Consider the following 20,443-nt stretch of genomic DNA (forward strand, 5'->3'; position numbering starts at 1 on the left):
AATATGTATTTACATATAAATCCTTTCCCTGCTTATTAATCATTGTGGTGACACAGTTGATGTACTCACCTTGCTTCCATTTCACATTCCCTTTGGTTTTTATTTGCACACGTTTGGAAACGACACTACTCACATACAGAGAGTTCTTATGCAGACCGGTAGCACTTCAATCTCTGCCTAACAAAATTTGTTGGCAGGTTTCGAGTAATATGCCGGTGTACAAACAAGTCTGTTCAAGCTGCTCTATGCAGATAGATCCCACTCTACCTTTTACCTCTTAGTTTCGTCTGGATGGGTGCTCTGCCCACACAGAAACAAAAACAGTGGTATGTCAAGGGAAAAATCGCCTCATTAAAAATTCTGTTAAGTAGCCAAATAATTTACAGAGTAAACAATTTTAATTGCTTAGGATTAAATATCTTCTACTCCCAAAGAGAAGATTTCATTATTAAAATAAATAAATTTCCAGAGAATGCTTGTACCTATCAGAAGAACATTAGGTCAAAAGACAATGCAAAGTACAAAGAAAGAAGCATCTGAATGATATTTTTGAGGTCATTAGCTGGATACACCAGTCATTCATTCATTCATTCATTCATACTGACAAAATAAATTATGCAATAACTAAAATTAATGATGATCTCGACTCAATTTGACATGGACACGGAAATTTCGACTTAAACTAAATCCAGAAAAATCACAATCAATCATTGTGGGCCATTCACGTTTGTTAAGCACTATTAACATACCAAATTTGTCTCCGATTAAAATATATGGCACCAAAATTATGTTCAGTGAATCAGTAATGAACCTAGGTATTTATGTGGATAAAAGTTTAAATTGGAACATACAAGTTGCAGAAACCTGCAAAAAAGTATTCTTACTAATCTACTCGTTTAGGCGATTGAAGAATTTTCTATCCTTTTCCCTGAAAAATATTTTAATACAAACACTCGTGATGTCTGACCTAAGTGTTATTCAGAGCAGAGACTACAACGTGTTCATAATATGTGCGTCTGTTTCGTCTGCAATATTCACCGGGCTGATCACATAACACTATCCCACGAAATGTTGTTCTGGCTCTGTTTAGAAAATCGTAGGAAAATCCACTGTCTTTCACTCCTCATTCACATATTGCATTTCTCTACTCCTGTCTATCTTGTGTCTCGTTTTCAAAATTGATTCGCCCACCATAATCTAGACACATGATCACAACACTCCTCAATATTATCCATTCCCTCCCACTGTACCTGAGCCTGAGAAACAGTGCGACACAAATATTACGTAATGCCAAAATCCAGCATAGCCACAGACTTATCAAACCTGACACCACAGCAAAGAACTTATGGAAAAACTTAAGAACAATGGGCCTAGGTAAACAAAAACCACAGACTGAGACTATTAACATTTCACTCGACGAACTAAATGACCACTATACTTCGTCACCACCCATTTGTCCTGACAGAGTCACAAAACAACAAGTTATAGACGAACTCACATCCCGACCTCTGCCTGTATGTGAGAAATTTTTTCTGTGTGACGTATCTCCTACAGACATAATTAAATCTTTAAAACGTATCAAAACAAAAGCACAAGGCACCGGCGGTATTACCACAACAATGCTTAGTAAAATAATCGACATTATTCTTCCAACTCTTACACATATCTTCAACGCTTCTCTTATCACATCCTCCTACCCTGTGCAGTGGAAATATGCTCTTGTTCGACCCCTTCCTAAAGTCACTCAGCCTACCACTCCTAGCGACTACAGACCAATAAGTATTCTTCCGACTTTATCTAAAGTACTAGAACGTATAGTCCACAGGCAACTCACTGATTACCTGGACTCGTATAATCTCCTTGACCCACTCCAGTCCGGCTTCAGACCAAATCATAGCACCTCTACTGCCCTACTTAAGATCACTGAAGATGCTCGTGAAGCTATGGACAGATGCGAAGTGACCGTACTATCACTACTGGACTTTTCTCGAGCATTTGAAACTATCGACATTGATATTCTTATTGCAAAGCTGAAAATGTTGCACTTGTCAGACACTGCAATCATGTGGATGGAGTCTTACCTTCGCGATCGCCATCAATGTGTGTCTCACAATAATCGGTTTTCTTCATGGCGAGACGTGAAGGCAGGAATCCCTCAAGGATCTGCACTAGGGCCTCTACTTTTCACTATTTACATTAACGACATCTCTACTGCCCTTAAACATTGTCAGCATCATCTCTATGCAGATGATCTTCAGATACATATACATTCACGACCAAACTCACTTAATGATAGCCTATCATAATTAAATCATGATCTTATGTTAATCAGCAGCTGGGCTAGAAAATGCGGGCTAAACCTTAATCCCGGGAAAACTCAAGTAATTCTACTAGGACATCAAAGATTACTATCTTCCATCAGCATTAATACACTTTTGCCAGTGACTTTAAATAATACTATAATACCATTCAGTATTATGGTTTAAAACTTTGGTTTCCATTTTGACTTGAATCTCAGCTGGAATGCACAGGTAAAATATGTCTGTAAGAAAACTTTCTCAATCTTGCATTCACTGAAAAGACTGAACAATTTCTTTCCTTCTAAACTGAAACAGATCTTGAAACAGATTATGATGCCTTACTTCGACTATTGCGACGTTTTGTATAGTGATCTTAGTGTTGAATTGTCATTGAGGCTTCAGCATGTTCATAATGCTTGTGTTCGTTTCATTTTTAACAGCCGTCACTATGATCATGTCTCTGAGTATTTCTTTCAATTATCTTGGCTTCGTTTATGGGAGAGACGTTCAGTTCATTCACTCTGTTTGTTGTATCAGATTTTAAATAATTCTACACCTATTTACCTAGTTCCTCGCTTCACACTTTTAGCATCCCACCACAACCGTGATACACGTTCACAGCATAACCTTGTTCTATCAATTCCATTCCATCAAACATCTCTCTACTCTGCTTCCTTCACAATACACACAATACACACAGCGTTTTTTTTCCCCCTTATGTTATGTAACTGATTTTGATTATGTGTAATTTTCTACTTTATTTTATATATTATGTAGCCAATCTTGTCTATTTGTAATTTTATATTATGTAACTGATCTTGACTATTGTAATTTTCTACTATATTTTATGTAATTTCTAAGGTATTTTCTTTTGTGTTGTTTTGTAATCTAATTTTGTATTTCATGTATATAATTGAAACCAGGTTGAGTGGAAGAGAAGGCCTCATGGCCTTAACTCTGCCAGGCAAAATAAACCTCCTACTACTACTACTACTACTACTACTACTACTACTGCTACTGCTACTGCTACTGCTACTGCTACTGCTACCTCATATTCATATTCTTTCACTGTGACTGTTCCTCGACTTTGGAATTCCCTACCAAATAATGTCAGGGACTGTCAGACATCAAACCAATTTAAGAATAGACTAAGGAAACATTTTTCTAACAATTCTTGATAACAATAATAGCTGTTTCAAGTTTCTCAATGTTTAATGGTTATACGAGGCGTGTTCTTAAAGTAAGTTCCAAAAGGGTGTAGTAAGTAAACGGGAAGATATTTACAAACTATTTTTGTTGCATTGTATTGGCCACACTTCAATTATTTCTCAACATAATCTCCACCATTATTGAGGCATTTATCGAGTCGTGGCACAAGTCTTTCTATCCCCTCATTGTAGAATTCGCCTGCCTGCAATGTGAACCACTCCCACACTGCTGTTTTCACTTCGTCGCCATCAAAACGTTGACCACAGAGGAATTTCTTGAGGTACAGGAGGAGATGAAAGTCACTCGGAGCCAAATCCGGGCTGTAGGGGGGGATGGTCAATTTGTTCCCAGCCAAATTTCGAGATAAGATTTTGGCCAATTTGTTCCCAGCCAAATTTCGAGATGAGATTTTGGGTGTCGTCACCATCAAAACGTTGACCACCGAGGAACTTCTTGAGGTGCTGGAAGAGATGAAAGTCACTCGGAGCCAAATCCGGGCTGTAGGGGGGATGGCCAATTTGTTCCGAGCCAAATTTCGAGATGAGATTTTGGGTGTCGTCGCCATCAAAATGTTGACCACCGAGAAACTTCTTGAGGTGCAGGAAGAGATGAAAGTCACTTGGAACCAAATCCAGGCTGTAGGGGGGATAGTCAGTTTGTTCCCAGCCAAATTTCGAGATGAGATTTTGGGTGTCGTCACCATCAAAACGTTGACCACCGAGGAACTTCTTGAGGTGCTGGAAGAGATGAAAGTCACTCTGAACCAAATCCAGGCTGTAGGAGGGATGGTCAATTTGTTCCTGTCCTCATGATTTTTTTCATCGACAGCACGCACCAAATTGTCATTGACCAAAGATGCCGACCGGTATGCTGCTCGTCATGCACAGAGACGCGGCCCTCTTTGAACTTCCTAACCCATCTCCTGACCATTCCATCACTAATGGCATCATCACCATACACCTCACAAAGTTGACGATGAATGTCAGCTGGTTTGATGTTTCTCGCATTCAAGAAATGGATAACAGAGCGCATCTCACAGTTGGCGGGGTGCTCGATCACTTTAAACAATTCAACTGATCATAACTAACCCCAAACACGGACTGAAGCTCTGAAACTGCATGCACAGCTTGTCTGAAGATTGAAGAAAAAAATATGCATGTGCAAAATAACGATTGCAGCGATGTGACGGCTATAATTGAAAACGGAACTTACTTTAAGAACATGCCTCATATATTATCACAGAATAAATATTTAAATTATCCCATTATTATTATTATTATTATTATTATTATTATTATTATTATTCTGAGAAGAATGTATGGGCCCAGAATGGAGAATGGAAAATTAGAACTAACAAAGAACTTTACGAGGTATATGGTGAACCGCATATAATAGGAGTAATTAGAAGCGTAAGGTTGAGATGGGCTGGCCATGTTGAAAGAAGTGAAGAGGGATCCTTACTGAAAAAGATTTATAGAGGGAAGCCAGTTGGTAGAAGATGTGTTGGGAGACCTAAGAAGAAATTGATTAAAGGCGTAGAAGAAGCCATAAAGCAAATGGCTATAAGGGCATGGAGGAGAAGAACTCAGGACAGAAGAGAATGGGCTTCTATTGCTAGGCAGGCTCTGTTCCTTCAAGGAACGTAATTGCTTGGAGTAAAGTAAAGTAAATTATTATTATTATCGTTATCATTATTATTATCATTATTATTATTATTATTATTATTATTATTATTATTATTATTATTATTATTATTATTATTATAGCTGCTGCTGCTCCTAACCAATGTTTATTGTTGTCTCACTAACCTTACTTATCTAACTTTCATTATTTACTTTTACTTTCATTATTCACCTTCATGTTGTTTTACGGTGTAGATATTGTCATAACTACTGTAAGCCAATTGTATTCAATTAGAATTAGTCTAGCTGGGCGGAAGAGAAGGCCTACTGGCCTTAGCTCTGCCGGATTAAATTAATAATAATAATAATAATAATAATAATAATAATAATAATAATAATATTCATTCATTTATAGTGTTCTGCCCAAGGGCAGGTCTTTTCACTGCAAACCCAGCATTCTCCAGTCTTTCCTATTTTCTACCTTCCTCTTTGTCTCTGCATATGATCCACATATCTTAATGTCTTCTGTCATCTGATATCTTCTTGTGCCCCGAACTCTCCTCCTGATACACTATTATGGACCACAAAAGAAACACAGACATAAAAGATAAGCTCGAAATACCAAATTTATTGGAATATATAGATATGCAAAGGTACTGGGGGAACAATCCTTCGCATGTTTGCTTCCCCTGCTTGCAGGTCTTGGGAGAGTCAAGCCAATAACTGCAGTGAACAGGTGTCAGTAAGTCCGCAGTAAATCTACCTACAGTTTGTCATTTAAGTTAGTGTTCACAAAAACTTAAAGAGTAAACACTAACAAACACATATATTGAAAAAGCTACTTGTGAATCATACATGAATATACTTTGGGGAATAGAATACCTGAATATTAACTTAATTAACACACTGCATTATGTTCCCTAAAGAACACGTTCTTATCTTGTAAAAGTACAATTCACACTGATGCCTGACATGACCTTCAGCACAGTGGGGACAGGAGGTTTAGCAGCTGGTCCTGCTGAATAATTGTAAGTCGTGAAAGCGTGGGCATGCCAAGGATTGTTTACGTAATAGAATTGATATGAAAATCTAAGAATGCCAAAAAGTAGACTTCCTGAAGTGCTTATCAGTTGTAAAGGAGCAGGTTTCAGGACTAAGGGATGACCTGTCTTTAGATTGCAATACCAAAATTCAACTTGTAGTTGGAACAGGCCATAATAACTTATTGAAGAATAAAAAGAAGACAAAGATGATGATTTAATATAGAGATCCAATATTTTTTTTTACCAGAAATTATATTTCATGAGCATCATTCCTAGATAAATTTACCCATTGATACTGGATATGAACAAAATCCATCGAGTAGTTCAGAAGTTGTTGCACAGATGAACAGCAGACAGACAACATGTCTAAAGCCACTCTTTAAATTATCATTGATGCTCGAATGTGTAGTTCCTCGAAAATGTCGAAATCTATTCTTTGCAGTAAAGTACTATACTCTCGAATCCGTTTCATCTTGGTCTCAACAATTCGGACTTAACTTAAATACAGATAAATCACAGGCTATCTTATTTTCGAATAAAAGATTAATCCCCGATATTAATAAGCTGAACCTTCCTCCTGTGACTCTGAATAAAGCGATCATTCCATTCAGTTCATCTGTAAAAAACCTGTGAATTCATTTTGAATCTAACCTTATCTGGGACACGCATATAATTTTTTTTTTAGTTGGTTATTTAACGACGCTGTATCAACTACGAGGTTATTTAGCGTCAATGAGATTGATGATAGCGAGATGGTATTTGGCGAGATGAGGCCGAGGATTCGCCATAGATTACCTGGCATTCACCTTATGGTTGGGGAAAACCTCGAAAAAACCCAACCAGGTAATCAGCCCAAGCGGGGATCGAACCCGCGCCCGAACGGAACTTCAGACCAGCAGGCAAACGCCCTAACCGACTGAGCCACGCTGGTGGCTACGCATATCAAACACACATACAAGAAAGTATTTTCCACTTTTCACTCATTAAAAAAGATTGTACCACTATCCAGCTAAATTAAAGCAGACGCTTGTACAGACCCTTATTATGCCTCATTTCGATTATTGTGACGCTTTATTCAGTGATCTCAGGGTGGATTTATCCCAGAAACTGCAATGTGTTCATAATGCGTGTGTTCGTTTCATTTGTAATGTCCGCTACTATGATCACATTTCGCCTTCTTTCGATAAATTATTGTGGCTCAGGTTAAAAGAAAGGAGAAAGTTACATTCCCTTTCTTTCTTATACCGAATTTTGCACACCTCTACTCCCTCTTACTTATCTGTCTGATTCTGCAGTCTTTCTCGGTATCATAACTTAAATACTCGGTCACAATATGATAACACGCTAGAAATATCATTCCACACATCATCTCTTTATTCTTCATCTTTCACTGTTGCTACTTCTCGTCACTGCAATTCTCTGCCATCTGAAGTCAAGGGCTGCCGAACTTTAATTTCTTTTAAATGTAAATTAGAAAAATATCTTATGATGAGTTGCCAGACCTAATGTGTTGCAAATATTTAATGAATGTGTTCCACTGTATTATTTATTTATTTTTTTGTTTCTTATTTTTATTGTGTAATCATGTAAATTGTGTTTATTTATCACTTGACACCAATATGTATCCCACTGTGTTGTTTTTTTTATTATTAATCTATTTTTTTTAATTGTGTACATTTTATTCAATTGTTGGTTTCTGGTTTAGTTATGTGAATCCTACTTAATTGTAATCTAATACTAATATGTATACTAATGTGTTTATTTTTATTTTTACTGTACATTTTTTACTGAATTATCGGCTTCTGTTTTTATGTGATTTGTATTTGATTCTAACAACATTAATATATATTCCACTATGTTTATTTTTATTTTATGAGGTAAATTCTGCAGTGCTTGGGAAAAGTGACATAAGTCAGTTTCCACAAACCTTTTTTGATAATTTATTGACAACTTACCCTGGTTTATGTCAATTTGATTTTTTCTATATGAGTTATTGTAATGGGAGAAATACTTATGTATTTTTTTTCCAAGCGAGCAGATGTTCCGTAAGTTGTCAATAAATTATCAAAAAAGGTTTGTGGAAACTGATTTGTGTCACTTTTCCCAAGCACTGCAGAATTTTTATGTAACTACCTCTTTTGATCTCATTATGTACCTAAATTGTATCAGTATGTAATTACTTAATTCCGATCCAGTTGTATGTTCAACTATGTAAGCAAGTTTTAATCCTGGTTGAGTGTAAGAGAAGGCCTTACAGCCTTAACTCTGCCAGGTTAAATAAAGCCATTATTATTATTATACAATATTTGAGTACTCAGATCCAGTGTAAACAGTAGTGTGAGATGATATTGTTAGATGTGCAAACAGTTTTCATTGTAATTAATTTTTTTTTCAGTTTACATCCAGGATGTAGTAGATCTCTGTACAAATCGATCTTCACAATGGAGAGCACTGATACTGCTTGTGCCTCTTCGACTTGGTGCAGAAAAAATGAACTCTGTGTATGGACCATGCATTGCTTCTCTTCTCACCACAGAAAATTGCATTGGCATTATTGGTGGTCGTCCTAAGCATGCACTGTATTTTGTAGGTTTCCAAGGTAAGATTACAGTTCTCAAACATTTCTGCTCTGAGTTATAACATATATTACACATTGGACCCTTGCTAATTCGGCAATTCTTGCACAGAAGGGTGTCAGATTAGCAGGAGTGTTGGATTAATGAGAGTGCATAAAAATGTTGTTTAATTTTTCATTAAATTTAATGTTATAAGCTGCACCAACCACTCCCGTTGCATTTCTAAATAGAAACTAGAATATTCCACTGTTGGTGTGGTGTGCCACACAACTCATGATGTCGCAAGAATGAGTAATCCCCCCTTCTCCATGCCATTTTAGTTACTAATTAATAGCAATAGCAGTAACAACTAATACGTGCTCAGTCTAATACAGTATACCCTCATATTTTTACTTTCTTAAAAATTAAAAGCTTTCCATCAAATTCCTGAGCCATTTGAAGTAATAATACATGGCACAGGTGCAAATTACTTGAAAAATTATTAGAGTAAAACTGGTAGGAAGTATAGCAGAAAGAGCCGAGTAATTAAGAGGTCGGATTACTAAGGACCTGATTAGCAAAAGTCTAGTCTATATGAAACAATTTGGAGAACAATTTTAACTTTGATTGCAAGGTATAACAGTGCTGTTTAGAGATTATTATATTTCAGAATATATTGTGTTCATTTATACATGATCAGTATTTCACTTGTTGTGAATTTCTGAACAATTCTCCACAGCATTGTTTAAGTTATTACAATTTTGAATCAGACTTATTAGACAATTACATGAGTAAAGAATATTTGAGCCTTTCATGGTAGTGAACTTTGTGCGAAGTTTTTGGATTTTATAGATGCTGAAATATCCAATGTTTTGCACCTATGTATCAGCTCCATCATCAATGAGGGCAGGAAAAGAGGAAACTATTTGTTGGATCTTTTAACAAGAGAAAGATACATCCAACAGACAGTTTCAGATTTCCCTGTCTTGAAGACAAAGCCAATCTGTAGCCCCAAAATGTGGGATATTTCTGCATCCATGTGCAGTGTAAATATTCGAGTACCTCTTGCAACTATGTGAGTTATCTCGTTTTGTAACTAGTATGGGATCTTTCCTTCCATTTACAGCCACTACCGTGGAAAACTTTACAAGCTGAAGATCATGTCAGGAACTTGTTTTATCGAATGATAATTTTCCCAATTTTTGTTCCACATGTTGCCACTCATATGTCAACCTGCAGTTTTTGATATCACTTTTGTTTTCATTCATTGTATTATTACAGTGTTTTAGTGTGCAGATTATTAATTACACTGTTATAGCGAAATAGATTCTAGTTTATGGAAATGTCACCATATAAGTTAACATTAGAAAAGAAAACTTTTATGTATGACACGTGATAACCAGACAGCGGATTTTCAGTTCCTACACAGAGACAAGATATCACGTCCCTTGGCTTATGGAGGGAGCATAGCAGTGAGTTCACTGGCCTCCCTGCAACTGACATATACCTAATGTTCAGTATTGGGACAGAAAAACTGCTATCTGGTGATAACAAATTCATAATGGGAAGTGTGTAGTTTTTAGGTAAATTTTCTGGTGAACAAGATCCACAAAGGGATACAGTACAAAGACTTGTTCTTAGACTTAGGGAAATGGAATCTCTATATGAAAGAATTCGTAAGCAACTGTCATGATCTTAAAAAAATGGAGAAATATTGAAACATTCTCCAAAGTAAGTCCTGCACCATAGTGCCATGGATAACGCATCTGTTTGGACTTGCATTACTAAATGGGTCATGGTTTGAGTCCTCATGGGAAAGGAAATTTTTCATGAAATTTCAGCCAGTGTGTGGGACCAGTGACCTCCCAGCATCGTGATGAATTTGGGGAGTTATGGCAAGTAGCAAAATCCAGTTTCGGAAACCAGCTGGTAGAGCTGGGAGAGTGATTATTGTACTGACCAATGATACTTCCATTCTGGTTGGATGATCGTTCACATCTGCTGAGTCATGGGGACATGAGGACAATAGTTGGCTGGTCAACCTTGGCCCTTCATTGGCTGTTGTGCCACGTATTATCATCTCCAAAGAAATCTCTATGTTGTCTTGCATAAGAAACAGGAATTTCAAAATTCTCAGCCTATAAAGCCCCTAAACTTTCAAAATTGAAACATTACAGTGTCTTCAGTCCAAGAGTTATTGCCTAACTGCATGACAGTTTAGGTCAAGTGAATCTCTATAATTGTATTAGATTTTGCAGAATATTGCTGTTGGCAGTGTCGATCTATAACTAATAATTTTCTCAAAGGAATCATAATTTCATTTACATGGTCAAGTTCACAGAACAATAGACAGAATTAAAGACATGTTCTACCAGGTGCGTCTAACAACTAGAGAAGACATGAAACAAAGAATTAGAGAAGCCTGTGGATCTCTCAGCAATGGTAAAGTGCAATCACGGATGTTAGGAGGTGATCAGAACATTGTTTGGCACAGGGTGGTGTACATATTGAACACTTACTATGAAGAGTGTATGTACATAAAAAACATAGAACAATTCTCAAAAGATATCATTTTTGTTGCTTTGTGAGTAAACAAAAGTAGAAAAAAAAGTTTCAGTAAAAGTTGTTTCTTCTTAAAAGTAGTTTCCAATGGTAGTTTCAATGACCCATGTTCTCATTTGAAATTTCGAAGTTGACCACAGGTACCCCTATTTCTGGTTTGTTACGGGAAATGGTACTATCACAAATCGATTCTTTACATAGATTTTGGTATCAACATTTTTTTATGAACAACCTGTATCATATAGTTTTCGAGAGAAAAGGCTGATACGTGTGGTCTGAAACACCTGGTATAATCAAAATCTTCAATTTGCTAATAATTTGTCCATGTCTGTAGAGTTTGAGGAGCACTATTCACCCCACTTATCAGCTTTGTTCTCACTACACATAGATTTAGCCTTTGTATTTTTTTACTCGAAAACCAGCTTGTGTTCGGGATTCCCAATTTGATGCTATCGTGTCCGAAGTCAGTCTAGGGAAAATACAACACTGCATCCCTTTCCTCGATATCGCCATTATTTCCAGACATTAGAAACTGAAACATTTTAGGTAATCAGAAAGAGTGCAATGGATTTGCTCTTTGTTATTGGTGATTACTAGTAAACATGCGGGGGTGCTACCATATAAAGGCAGGTCCCTGAGCCACTTCGTTTTCCTGGTGTGTACAAAAGTCTGTTTTGGAAAGTGAAAATGACCATTTTTTTTTTAAATTTGCAGGCCTCTACCGTCCATATGCCTGGAGGCAGAAAGTTGTCATTTGCAATACAGATAGAGTTCGAGGAGCTCTATTCATATCCCACTTATCAGTTTTGTTCTCACTACATATACGGCGGAGTTATGGCGGCCAGAATGTTGGCGGAATAGGGGTTTAAATGAAGCCTTGGCATTTTTTTTTCTCGAAAATCAGATTGTGTTCGGGATTCCCAATTTGATGCTTTCGTGTCCGAAGTCAGTCAAGGGAGAATAGAACACCGCATCCTGTTCCTCGATATCGCCATTATTTCCGGGGATTAGAGACTGTAACAGTTCAGGTGGTCAGAAAGAAGTCTAGAAAAAAATGCAACGGATTTGCTCGATTTCACTGGTGATTAGTAGTAAACATGCGGGGATGTTACATTTAAAAGGGCGGGTGTCTGAGCACGATCGTTCTACTTGTGTAGAGTAAAGTGTGTTTTGGAAGGTCAAAATTACCGTTTTTTTATTTTGCCGACCTCTACTGTCTATATGTCTTGGGGCAGAAAGTTGTCCTTTACACTACAGATAGAGTACGAGAAGGTCTATTCAATGGCACTACTGGCTTTGTTCTCACTGTGCATATGGCGGCAAGAATGTTAGCAGCCTTGGTATTTTTTCCCGAAAATAAGCTTGTGTTCGGGATTCCCATTTTGATGCTCCTGTACCAGAAGAGATTCAAGGGGGAACACAACACCACATCCCTTTCCTCGACATCACCATTATGTTCGGAGATTAGAGACTGAAACCTTGTGTAGAGTAAAGTGTGTTTTGGATGGTCAAAATTATAATTTTTTTTAAATTTGCCGGCCTCTACCGTCTATATTCCTGGGAGCAGACAGTTGTCTTTTACACTGCAGATAGAGTTCGAGGAGCTCTAACCACTGAGCTACGCCGAAGTTCAATCCACTGCACCGGAGGCAGTTAGAATGCTTGGTATATAGAACCAAGATCCAGGTTCGATTCCCGGTGCCAGTGTGAATTTTTCTCCTATAATAAGAATTAATACATAGAAAGTCAGCTAGGATGAAGGACAAATCATCAGTTATTCCTATTCCATTGTAAACCGGAGGTGAAATTAGGTGTGTGCAAAGCTCATATAGTGACCACTGGAGGGTTAAAATGTTTTTCAGTCATTGATTGTAATGTGTAGAGACTCGTAAAACATGTGCTCATAATTTGTTTTATTTTAAGTTTGTGCTGGCGTTCATATTTTTTTATTTGTTAATTCCAAACTTTAATTAGATCTAAAGTATCTAGATGTGTTTTAGCTATTGTAAAAATCAGGATTAAACAAACAATTTTATACAATATTCAAACTATAATAAAATCTATCAATTCCATCTAATTCTATTAATTCTTTCAGAAAGTGTTAAATTCATGTGTCTACACAGTTTTCTACCAAAAGTTCCAAGGTTTGATGCAAACTAACAAATACCAATTTCTTTCTCTCTTTCTTTTTTTTTCTTCCTTCATTCTTTTTTCTTTTATTTTTCTTTCATTATGTTCTGGGTACCAGATAGCCATGGGGACTGAAAGTTTTATGTGCTGCCTAAATTGTTTATTGAGTTCAAATTTTTTTTTTAAACTTTAATTTCTTTTATTTGCTACAACTAATACATAATGTTAACAAAAGTGGTTGTGAGAAATTCGTATGTGCTTTTTAAATTAATATAGTAACATTTGTTGCGCATCTCAAGATATTATCCTACATAGCTTCAGAATGTCTCTGAGTGCGTGTGTTTGTATTGTGTAGATATTTAATATTGTTTAATATATTCCAGTAAATGTATCTTTATCTTATCTCGAATGGTTTTCTCATTACATGCGTGGACAAAATGTAGTCAATCCTGAAAATAAGAGGTTGGCTGCTGACATTTCTTTAGTTTTGTCTCTCCCTAATAAAAATTATCTTTTATTGCATATAAGCTGCCTTTAAATAAATACTTTGTTATTGTTATTAAATCCGAATGTCATTTTGTACGTGAGTACTATTCCTGTTGTTCACTGACATATAAACAAGTACATGAATGAACAGATGTGAACACACAATACTGGAGTGTGTGGGGAAAAATGGTGAATTGCATGCTGCATTGTTGTGACTTCAAATGAAGTGAAAAAAAAACTCACCTTATATATGGAAATAGTTTCTTACAATATGGAAGATGGCCTACCATAAAGCATTTTGTTTCTTAGAATTCTAGCAACAAACATTATTAGAAAATCCCAAATTATTTTCACAAAGTAATACTTGTAACTTAGTTTTCGTTAGCATAAATTTTTTAGATTCATACAAACAAACTTCTGCAAGTCAAGACAATTAATATGATAAGGCCACAGTCTAGTATATACGGTCACGAAGCTCAATACGTAGTAAATATGCATCCATAGATAGTTGCTAACCACTAGGATTGCTAATATCGCCTCATTACAGACAATGAGAAATAGTTCCAGCACAGTCTATTGTTCCTAGCACCCTCACAACTCAAGCTTCGTGACTTTATATACTAGACTGTGATAAGGCTATGTCTTAATGCTTATGTAATTTTACCCATGTTGAACCAAAAAACAAATAGTGATTTATTATTTCAGATGATAAACTCATCCACTTGGACCCACATTATTGTCAGGAAGTAGTGGATGTTTGGCAACCAAATTTTCCCCTCTGGAGTTTTCATTGTAGATCTCCACGGAAAATGAATCTTTCCAAACTGGATCCATCATGTTGCATTGGCTTCTATTTGAGGACTCATGATGACTTTTTCAAGTTTGTGAAGAGTGCTCAGCAGGTATGTTTAGGATTTTTCTCACAGTCAAGTTGGAGGAAATTTTCCTTTTTCGGGAAAATTTTGCTATTGTTTTACACTGAATAGGGAAAATGTTGTAATTTTTGCCTAAATATCTAGGAAAATTCATATACAGTAACACCTGCCCTCAATGGTATCGCAAGGAACTGGGGAAATTTTCCACTAAAGCCAGTTTCCCTTTAATGTACTATAAAAATTAAACCAGGGATTTGCACGTAATTCAGATGAAATATCTCACTCATTTAGTTATTCACACTATAACTGAACACATTCAAATATTATGCAGACCTTACACGTTCAGTAATACTGTCAGTATTAACAAATACTGAGATCAATACTGATCGTGTGTGGGCTGGAATGATGGATTGACGGCAGATCTGGATTTCCATCAGTATTGCAGACTGGTGGGGATACTGACATTAATGTTGTTTGTCTGTAAACGTGGGGAGTCTTAATCTCTCGCTACCCTCCGGGCTGATTTGACCTGACATGAGTTTGACTTATAATTAATATAGCAATAATTATTGAATGTGGATAAATTTATAACAAAATTATCAACCAAATTGCCAATGACTAGATGTCAGTGTGACACAACTCTTTCGTCTGTACCATACCAGAGGCATTAGATTCAATTCCCAGCTTTAATTTGTTACCTGCATTGCATATCCTAAGGTATTGTTGCTCATGTATGTTTATGTGTTAATTTATAATTTTAGAATGGAATGTTTTTATTAATTCCTATACTCAGTGCATTTAGAACTGGCGGATCAAGGTCATGTAAAATTGTACAAACCATACACGAGTCACTGAACTCAAACTGTGAACTGAAGCACTGGCAATCCTGACTATCCCAGGTGACTTTAGTTGAGGAGAATGGTCCAGAAATGGGTAAGCATGTATGGCAAGTGCTGTCCATTGCTGGACCTTGATCCGCCAGTTCAAAATGTGCTGACAATAGTGGAATGCACTTATTTTAAGTATTTCCCATGTGCTTTCAACTTTCGTCACTGCCGATTGTTACTTATAAATAGGGGGCAGATGTTGATGAAAAGTCGTCTTCTTATTTTTCACATTAGGATGATGCCTATTAATATAGAAATTCTTTCTATGTTAATATCAACGTAAAAAGTAGGCTAATTTCTTATATTGCATTTTTGCATTTTTTTGACGTTTAGAATTAATAGATAATTTTTATATTTTTTTCGCATTTTTTTTTTGGTCATTTTTAATACTTTGAAGAACTTTTAGATGATTTGGAATGCATTTTACTTTCTTCTTTACCGATAGGTCCGTTAAATCATTTTGTAAACAAATAGGTCATTAGTAATTACCTACTGAATAAGTGAATAACAGTGAAGTTTGAGTTTTATAGTTTGGAAAAGACTCATTCCACTGAAGGCTTCACTTCACACAACGGAAGTAATATAAAATGCTTGACAGCAGCTTAGTTTAAGTGAGGGCTTTGACTGCTACTGTTCCTTTGTCGGTACGAGAGAGTCTTTAGAATTTATGTTTGGAAGAGGGGAAAAATTTCACCATGTCCTGGACAGCACGTTGTGTCCTCAACATGGTTCGGAAGGGATGTCTACTGTAGTAGACAGTATTTTTAACACAAAGATTGCAAGAATGCACGCTGTGCCCACAATTAGTTTTGTTTTTCACACTTCGTCTGGAAAATCTGGTAACAAAAGTGAAGAGCGGAAGGAGGAGGAGATGGAGAAAGAAGGCACTAACATGGACTACCCCTGAATGAAACACATTGTAAACCCTCATTAAAAATCTATAGTTTTCCCTTAAAACCTTCATTATGTTGCATTTGTTTTTCTTTATCTTTGCCAAATTTCAGGAAGTTGCCTCCTCTCTGGCATTTGCAGGGCAGTCATTGAAACAAAGTGACTAATTTTTAAGAAGTTTTGGTGCTAATAGTGTGAATAATATTTAAATGTCATTTTCCTTTAATTTTATGTCATTTTTCCATTAGTTTAAGGGCATTTTAATGATCATTTTAAGTAGATTTTTAGGTCATCAACATCTGTCCCCTACTTATTAACATAATGCAAGAAATTGATGTAATTCTTCAGTCCAGGGATCTTGGGACAATTTATAGTCTATTATTAATGTGATGTTTTTGTACCTACCATAAAGTTTAAAATAAAAATTGCAATGTCTCTCGATATGAAACTTGCTGTGATTTGTGGAAGAATGTATACACACAATAGTCTTGAGTTTTCATTGATATTAATTTTATGACTAAAAATTTCTGTTCAATTATTTCTTTATTGTGAATAATTACCTGAAAATTGGCATGAGTGCCTCCCCCCCCCCCCCACTTTCAGGGTATTTAGAAAACTCAGCACTTGTGAATTACAGTACAAAATTCTGTAAACACGGCAACAAGAAACAAAATAACTATGAAGATGAAAGAAAATGTACCTGGCTTTCTATTTCAACTCCTCTTAGAATAATGAAAGAGTTAGAACAGACAACTATCTGCCTGAACTTGCAGGTAGTAATCGACCATAAAATGTTCCAAGTAAGATTAACTATGCTTAAATATAATGGTTTATTTGAGGTAACAAGGGATGTCCAATGGTGAGACATTGCTCATCACCGATTCATGAATACTGAAATTAATTATTCATAAGTTTATGTGTGTCTAAAATTTTTCTCAGTGATACACTTTGGAACAATGTAAATTTTCCGTATCAAGACTTATTTTTATTTACATTTTCGCGTTAATCCAGGGAATTTCACAAGTTTTCCATACCTAAAATCACAGGGCCGGAAAATATTTCCATTTAATGAAAGGCATGTTTAAAGCATGTTTCACTGTATTGGTGAAATGGAGTAAAGTTCCAACATTAACAAGACATCACTCACAAAATAGAACAATTAAATGAGGTTCTACTTTTCGGTTCAAAATAAAAAAAATATATATACAGTTTATAAAAAGAGTAAAATATCTTAGGAAATTTATTTACAATGTTTGTACCATCAGTCAGCATAATAGATTTATGAATATCAATTAATATTTCAAAAAGATTTTTTTTTAAATTAATACATGTGTACTGAAAGACAATAATAATATATTTCGCAAACAATTTAATACAATTCCAGAATGAAACTTTTACTAGTAAAAATTATTTTTCACTTTTATTTTTTTTTGTTCCCAGGATTATTATATTTAACAATTTTTTTAAGATCATTTCCACATATTTTCACTAGAGAAAAGTTTTGTCTTAGGTTATAATATTATCACAAACATTAGTTTTACAATCACGAATAAGATTTATGCTATTTCGATAAATCAACAATACCAACCTATATTTCCTCCTATTGTAGTACAAAGGACTCTGCCAGTCTAGAACCAATAATAAGTTGATATAAATTTGAACATGAAAAGTGAATGTAAAGTGCAGGAAAAGGGAAATTTCGCCTAAAGAACTGATCATCACTGCATGTATTATAAGAAATAGTTTACTGAATGTCAATTATTGTGTTGTGTACACGACTCTGGATTTGGATTTCTCTTTGGCCATATTTTGTAGTTACCCAAACGAAACTTTTCAGTTTGTGGTGCCACCTGCCGCCTACCCTATGTTTGTGTTCTGCGAGGGACGCATCAGAGATGCAGCAGTGGCAGAGAGATATGACATTCCTGATGACACTATACGATGCACAGATCTGCACCTTCATGACACCGAGGATCTGGAGTGTGAGGAATTTGAAATGCTGTGAAAGAGGACATAGGATTCGTATTTGTGATGAAATGATTTCATGATATTGAAATTAAATTGATAGTTACTGACAGTATTAAAATTCACTAGTACAGTGTGACATATAGCATTATTTAAATCTCATAAAATATGCACCAAAGGAACATTACACTGGAAATTTATGTTCTTCCTTAAAGCATGTAGTAGCATTAAGTGGCATGGTAACATAATTTAACTTAATCTTTACCAGAGCCTTATCCTTACTGCGAAGTTGACTAATTTATCTGACGAGAATTATCTTCACCGAAAGTACTTGATAAATTTATGGATCCAGTGATAATTCGAAAGCGGATCATGACTGAAATTGTGATTTTTCTTTAGTTAATACTTAATAGAGTAAGATGTTGAAACTTAATGGTTCCATTTACAGATCAACTCCAGAAATCTAGTCTGTTTTGCTTCCTTCCTGTGTAAAATTCTCTTCACATCGTGTAGAGTTCAGTAAATAATCAGTTGGGAAGTGACAGAAGGCGAAGTTCTGATATGAAATATGAAAATTGTATTTGAATTGTACATGAACCAGTGAAAAATCTTACGTTAATACGATTGAAGTGTAGTAACTGTATGCTAGCAGTTCTTTTCATTACTCATTACTCCCATTCTGTTTGCTGTAATTTACAGTTTCGTGAAATTTAATTTGTTACTGCTTGCATTGTTACTATTAACATATGAAGAAAATAATTATTCAGCTTTGTGTGTGAAAAGGGGTTAAGCAAATATTTATCTAAGCTCAATTTCCTTTGCGAGTCACAGTACACAAATATTTCCACAGGTCTATCAAGCAGGTGTAAGTTACCTTTATTGAAGAAAGATCTTGCAAGGTTGTGAATTTTAGATGAGCAGTGAAGTACAAGAAATCTCTGTAACTTATTTTTGTGTTTCAATATGTATGATTGAACTCCATTTTCATGCGCCAATGAGTTGTGTTTTTTTTATATTATCATGATCATTGTTACAGTTGTCTTCATATCATCATCGTCCTTGTCATCAGCCATCATCATCATCATCATCACCACCACCACCACCACCACCACCACCACCATCACAATTCAATTTGATTTTGGTATTGATATGGTCCTCTTAACTCCTCTTAGTACATATCTCTACTTATGTAATTGACATTTATATTATAACTTCCATAAGTACTTCATGTACCTGTGTATGAATTTAGCTGTGTTCAAATGCACTTGTACTACGTATCAGACATCTTGCAAGCTACATGATTTGACATTGTATACAAGATATCATATACTTATCATGTAAGTATATGTGAAAATTTATGTATTTTCTTTTGTATAGTTGTATATTGTATATAAAAGGAAACAGAATTTTTATATCATAAAGACATAAAATGCTTTATAACATTTGATGAGTTTCAAGTAAATTGTATATTTAAATTATAATTTTTCATCTTAATATTTAATGCATTGCAGTATGCAGAAATAGTATACAGGATGATTGTTGGAGAAAGGTCACAATGTTAGGCTATGAATTATTTAAGCTCTTTTGAGTAAGAATTTGAATATGGACGTGAGTCCATTCCAAATAGTTATGGAGCTATGTCTGGTTGGTAAAAATAAGCTGACCATTATGAATTACATATCACTTAATGGTTTTTGTGCCATGACTTGATCAAAGAATTCTTGTCTGATCTAATACACAATGATGAATACAAGAAAGACTTTTCCTTATGGATGCCGCTGGATGCTCGAGCGGTGCACATAATTCACACATGAGGGAAAAATGAGTTGAATCATAGTGTTCAACTTAACGTAAATCTTCCTTTAAAAATCAGCTCTTAATTTTTTGAGCGCTAGCTCTGCATGTATCTATGAATATA

The 20,443-nt window shown here is 35.5% G+C and overlaps 1 protein-coding gene across 1 annotated transcript in view; it reads left to right on the forward strand.

The window, feature by feature from the left end:
* The window catches only part of Atg4b (Autophagy-related 4b), a 60,009-nt gene extending 40,003 nt beyond the window's left edge, over positions 1-20,006 (forward strand). The window contains exons 5-7 of the mRNA XM_069837721.1: positions 8,570-8,773; positions 14,613-14,809; positions 18,398-20,006. Of these exons, the coding sequence (XP_069693822.1) occupies positions 8,570-8,773; positions 14,613-14,809; positions 18,398-18,565 (569 nt within the window). The 3' untranslated portion in view covers positions 18,566-20,006. The remainder of the gene's footprint in view (positions 1-8,569; positions 8,774-14,612; positions 14,810-18,397) is intronic.
* Positions 20,007-20,443: the final 437 nt, after the last annotated feature.

Source organism: Periplaneta americana, chromosome 10 (genome assembly GCF_040183065.1).
Source record: "Periplaneta americana isolate PAMFEO1 chromosome 10, P.americana_PAMFEO1_priV1, whole genome shotgun sequence".
NCBI lineage: Eukaryota > Metazoa > Arthropoda > Insecta > Blattodea > Blattidae > Periplaneta > Periplaneta americana.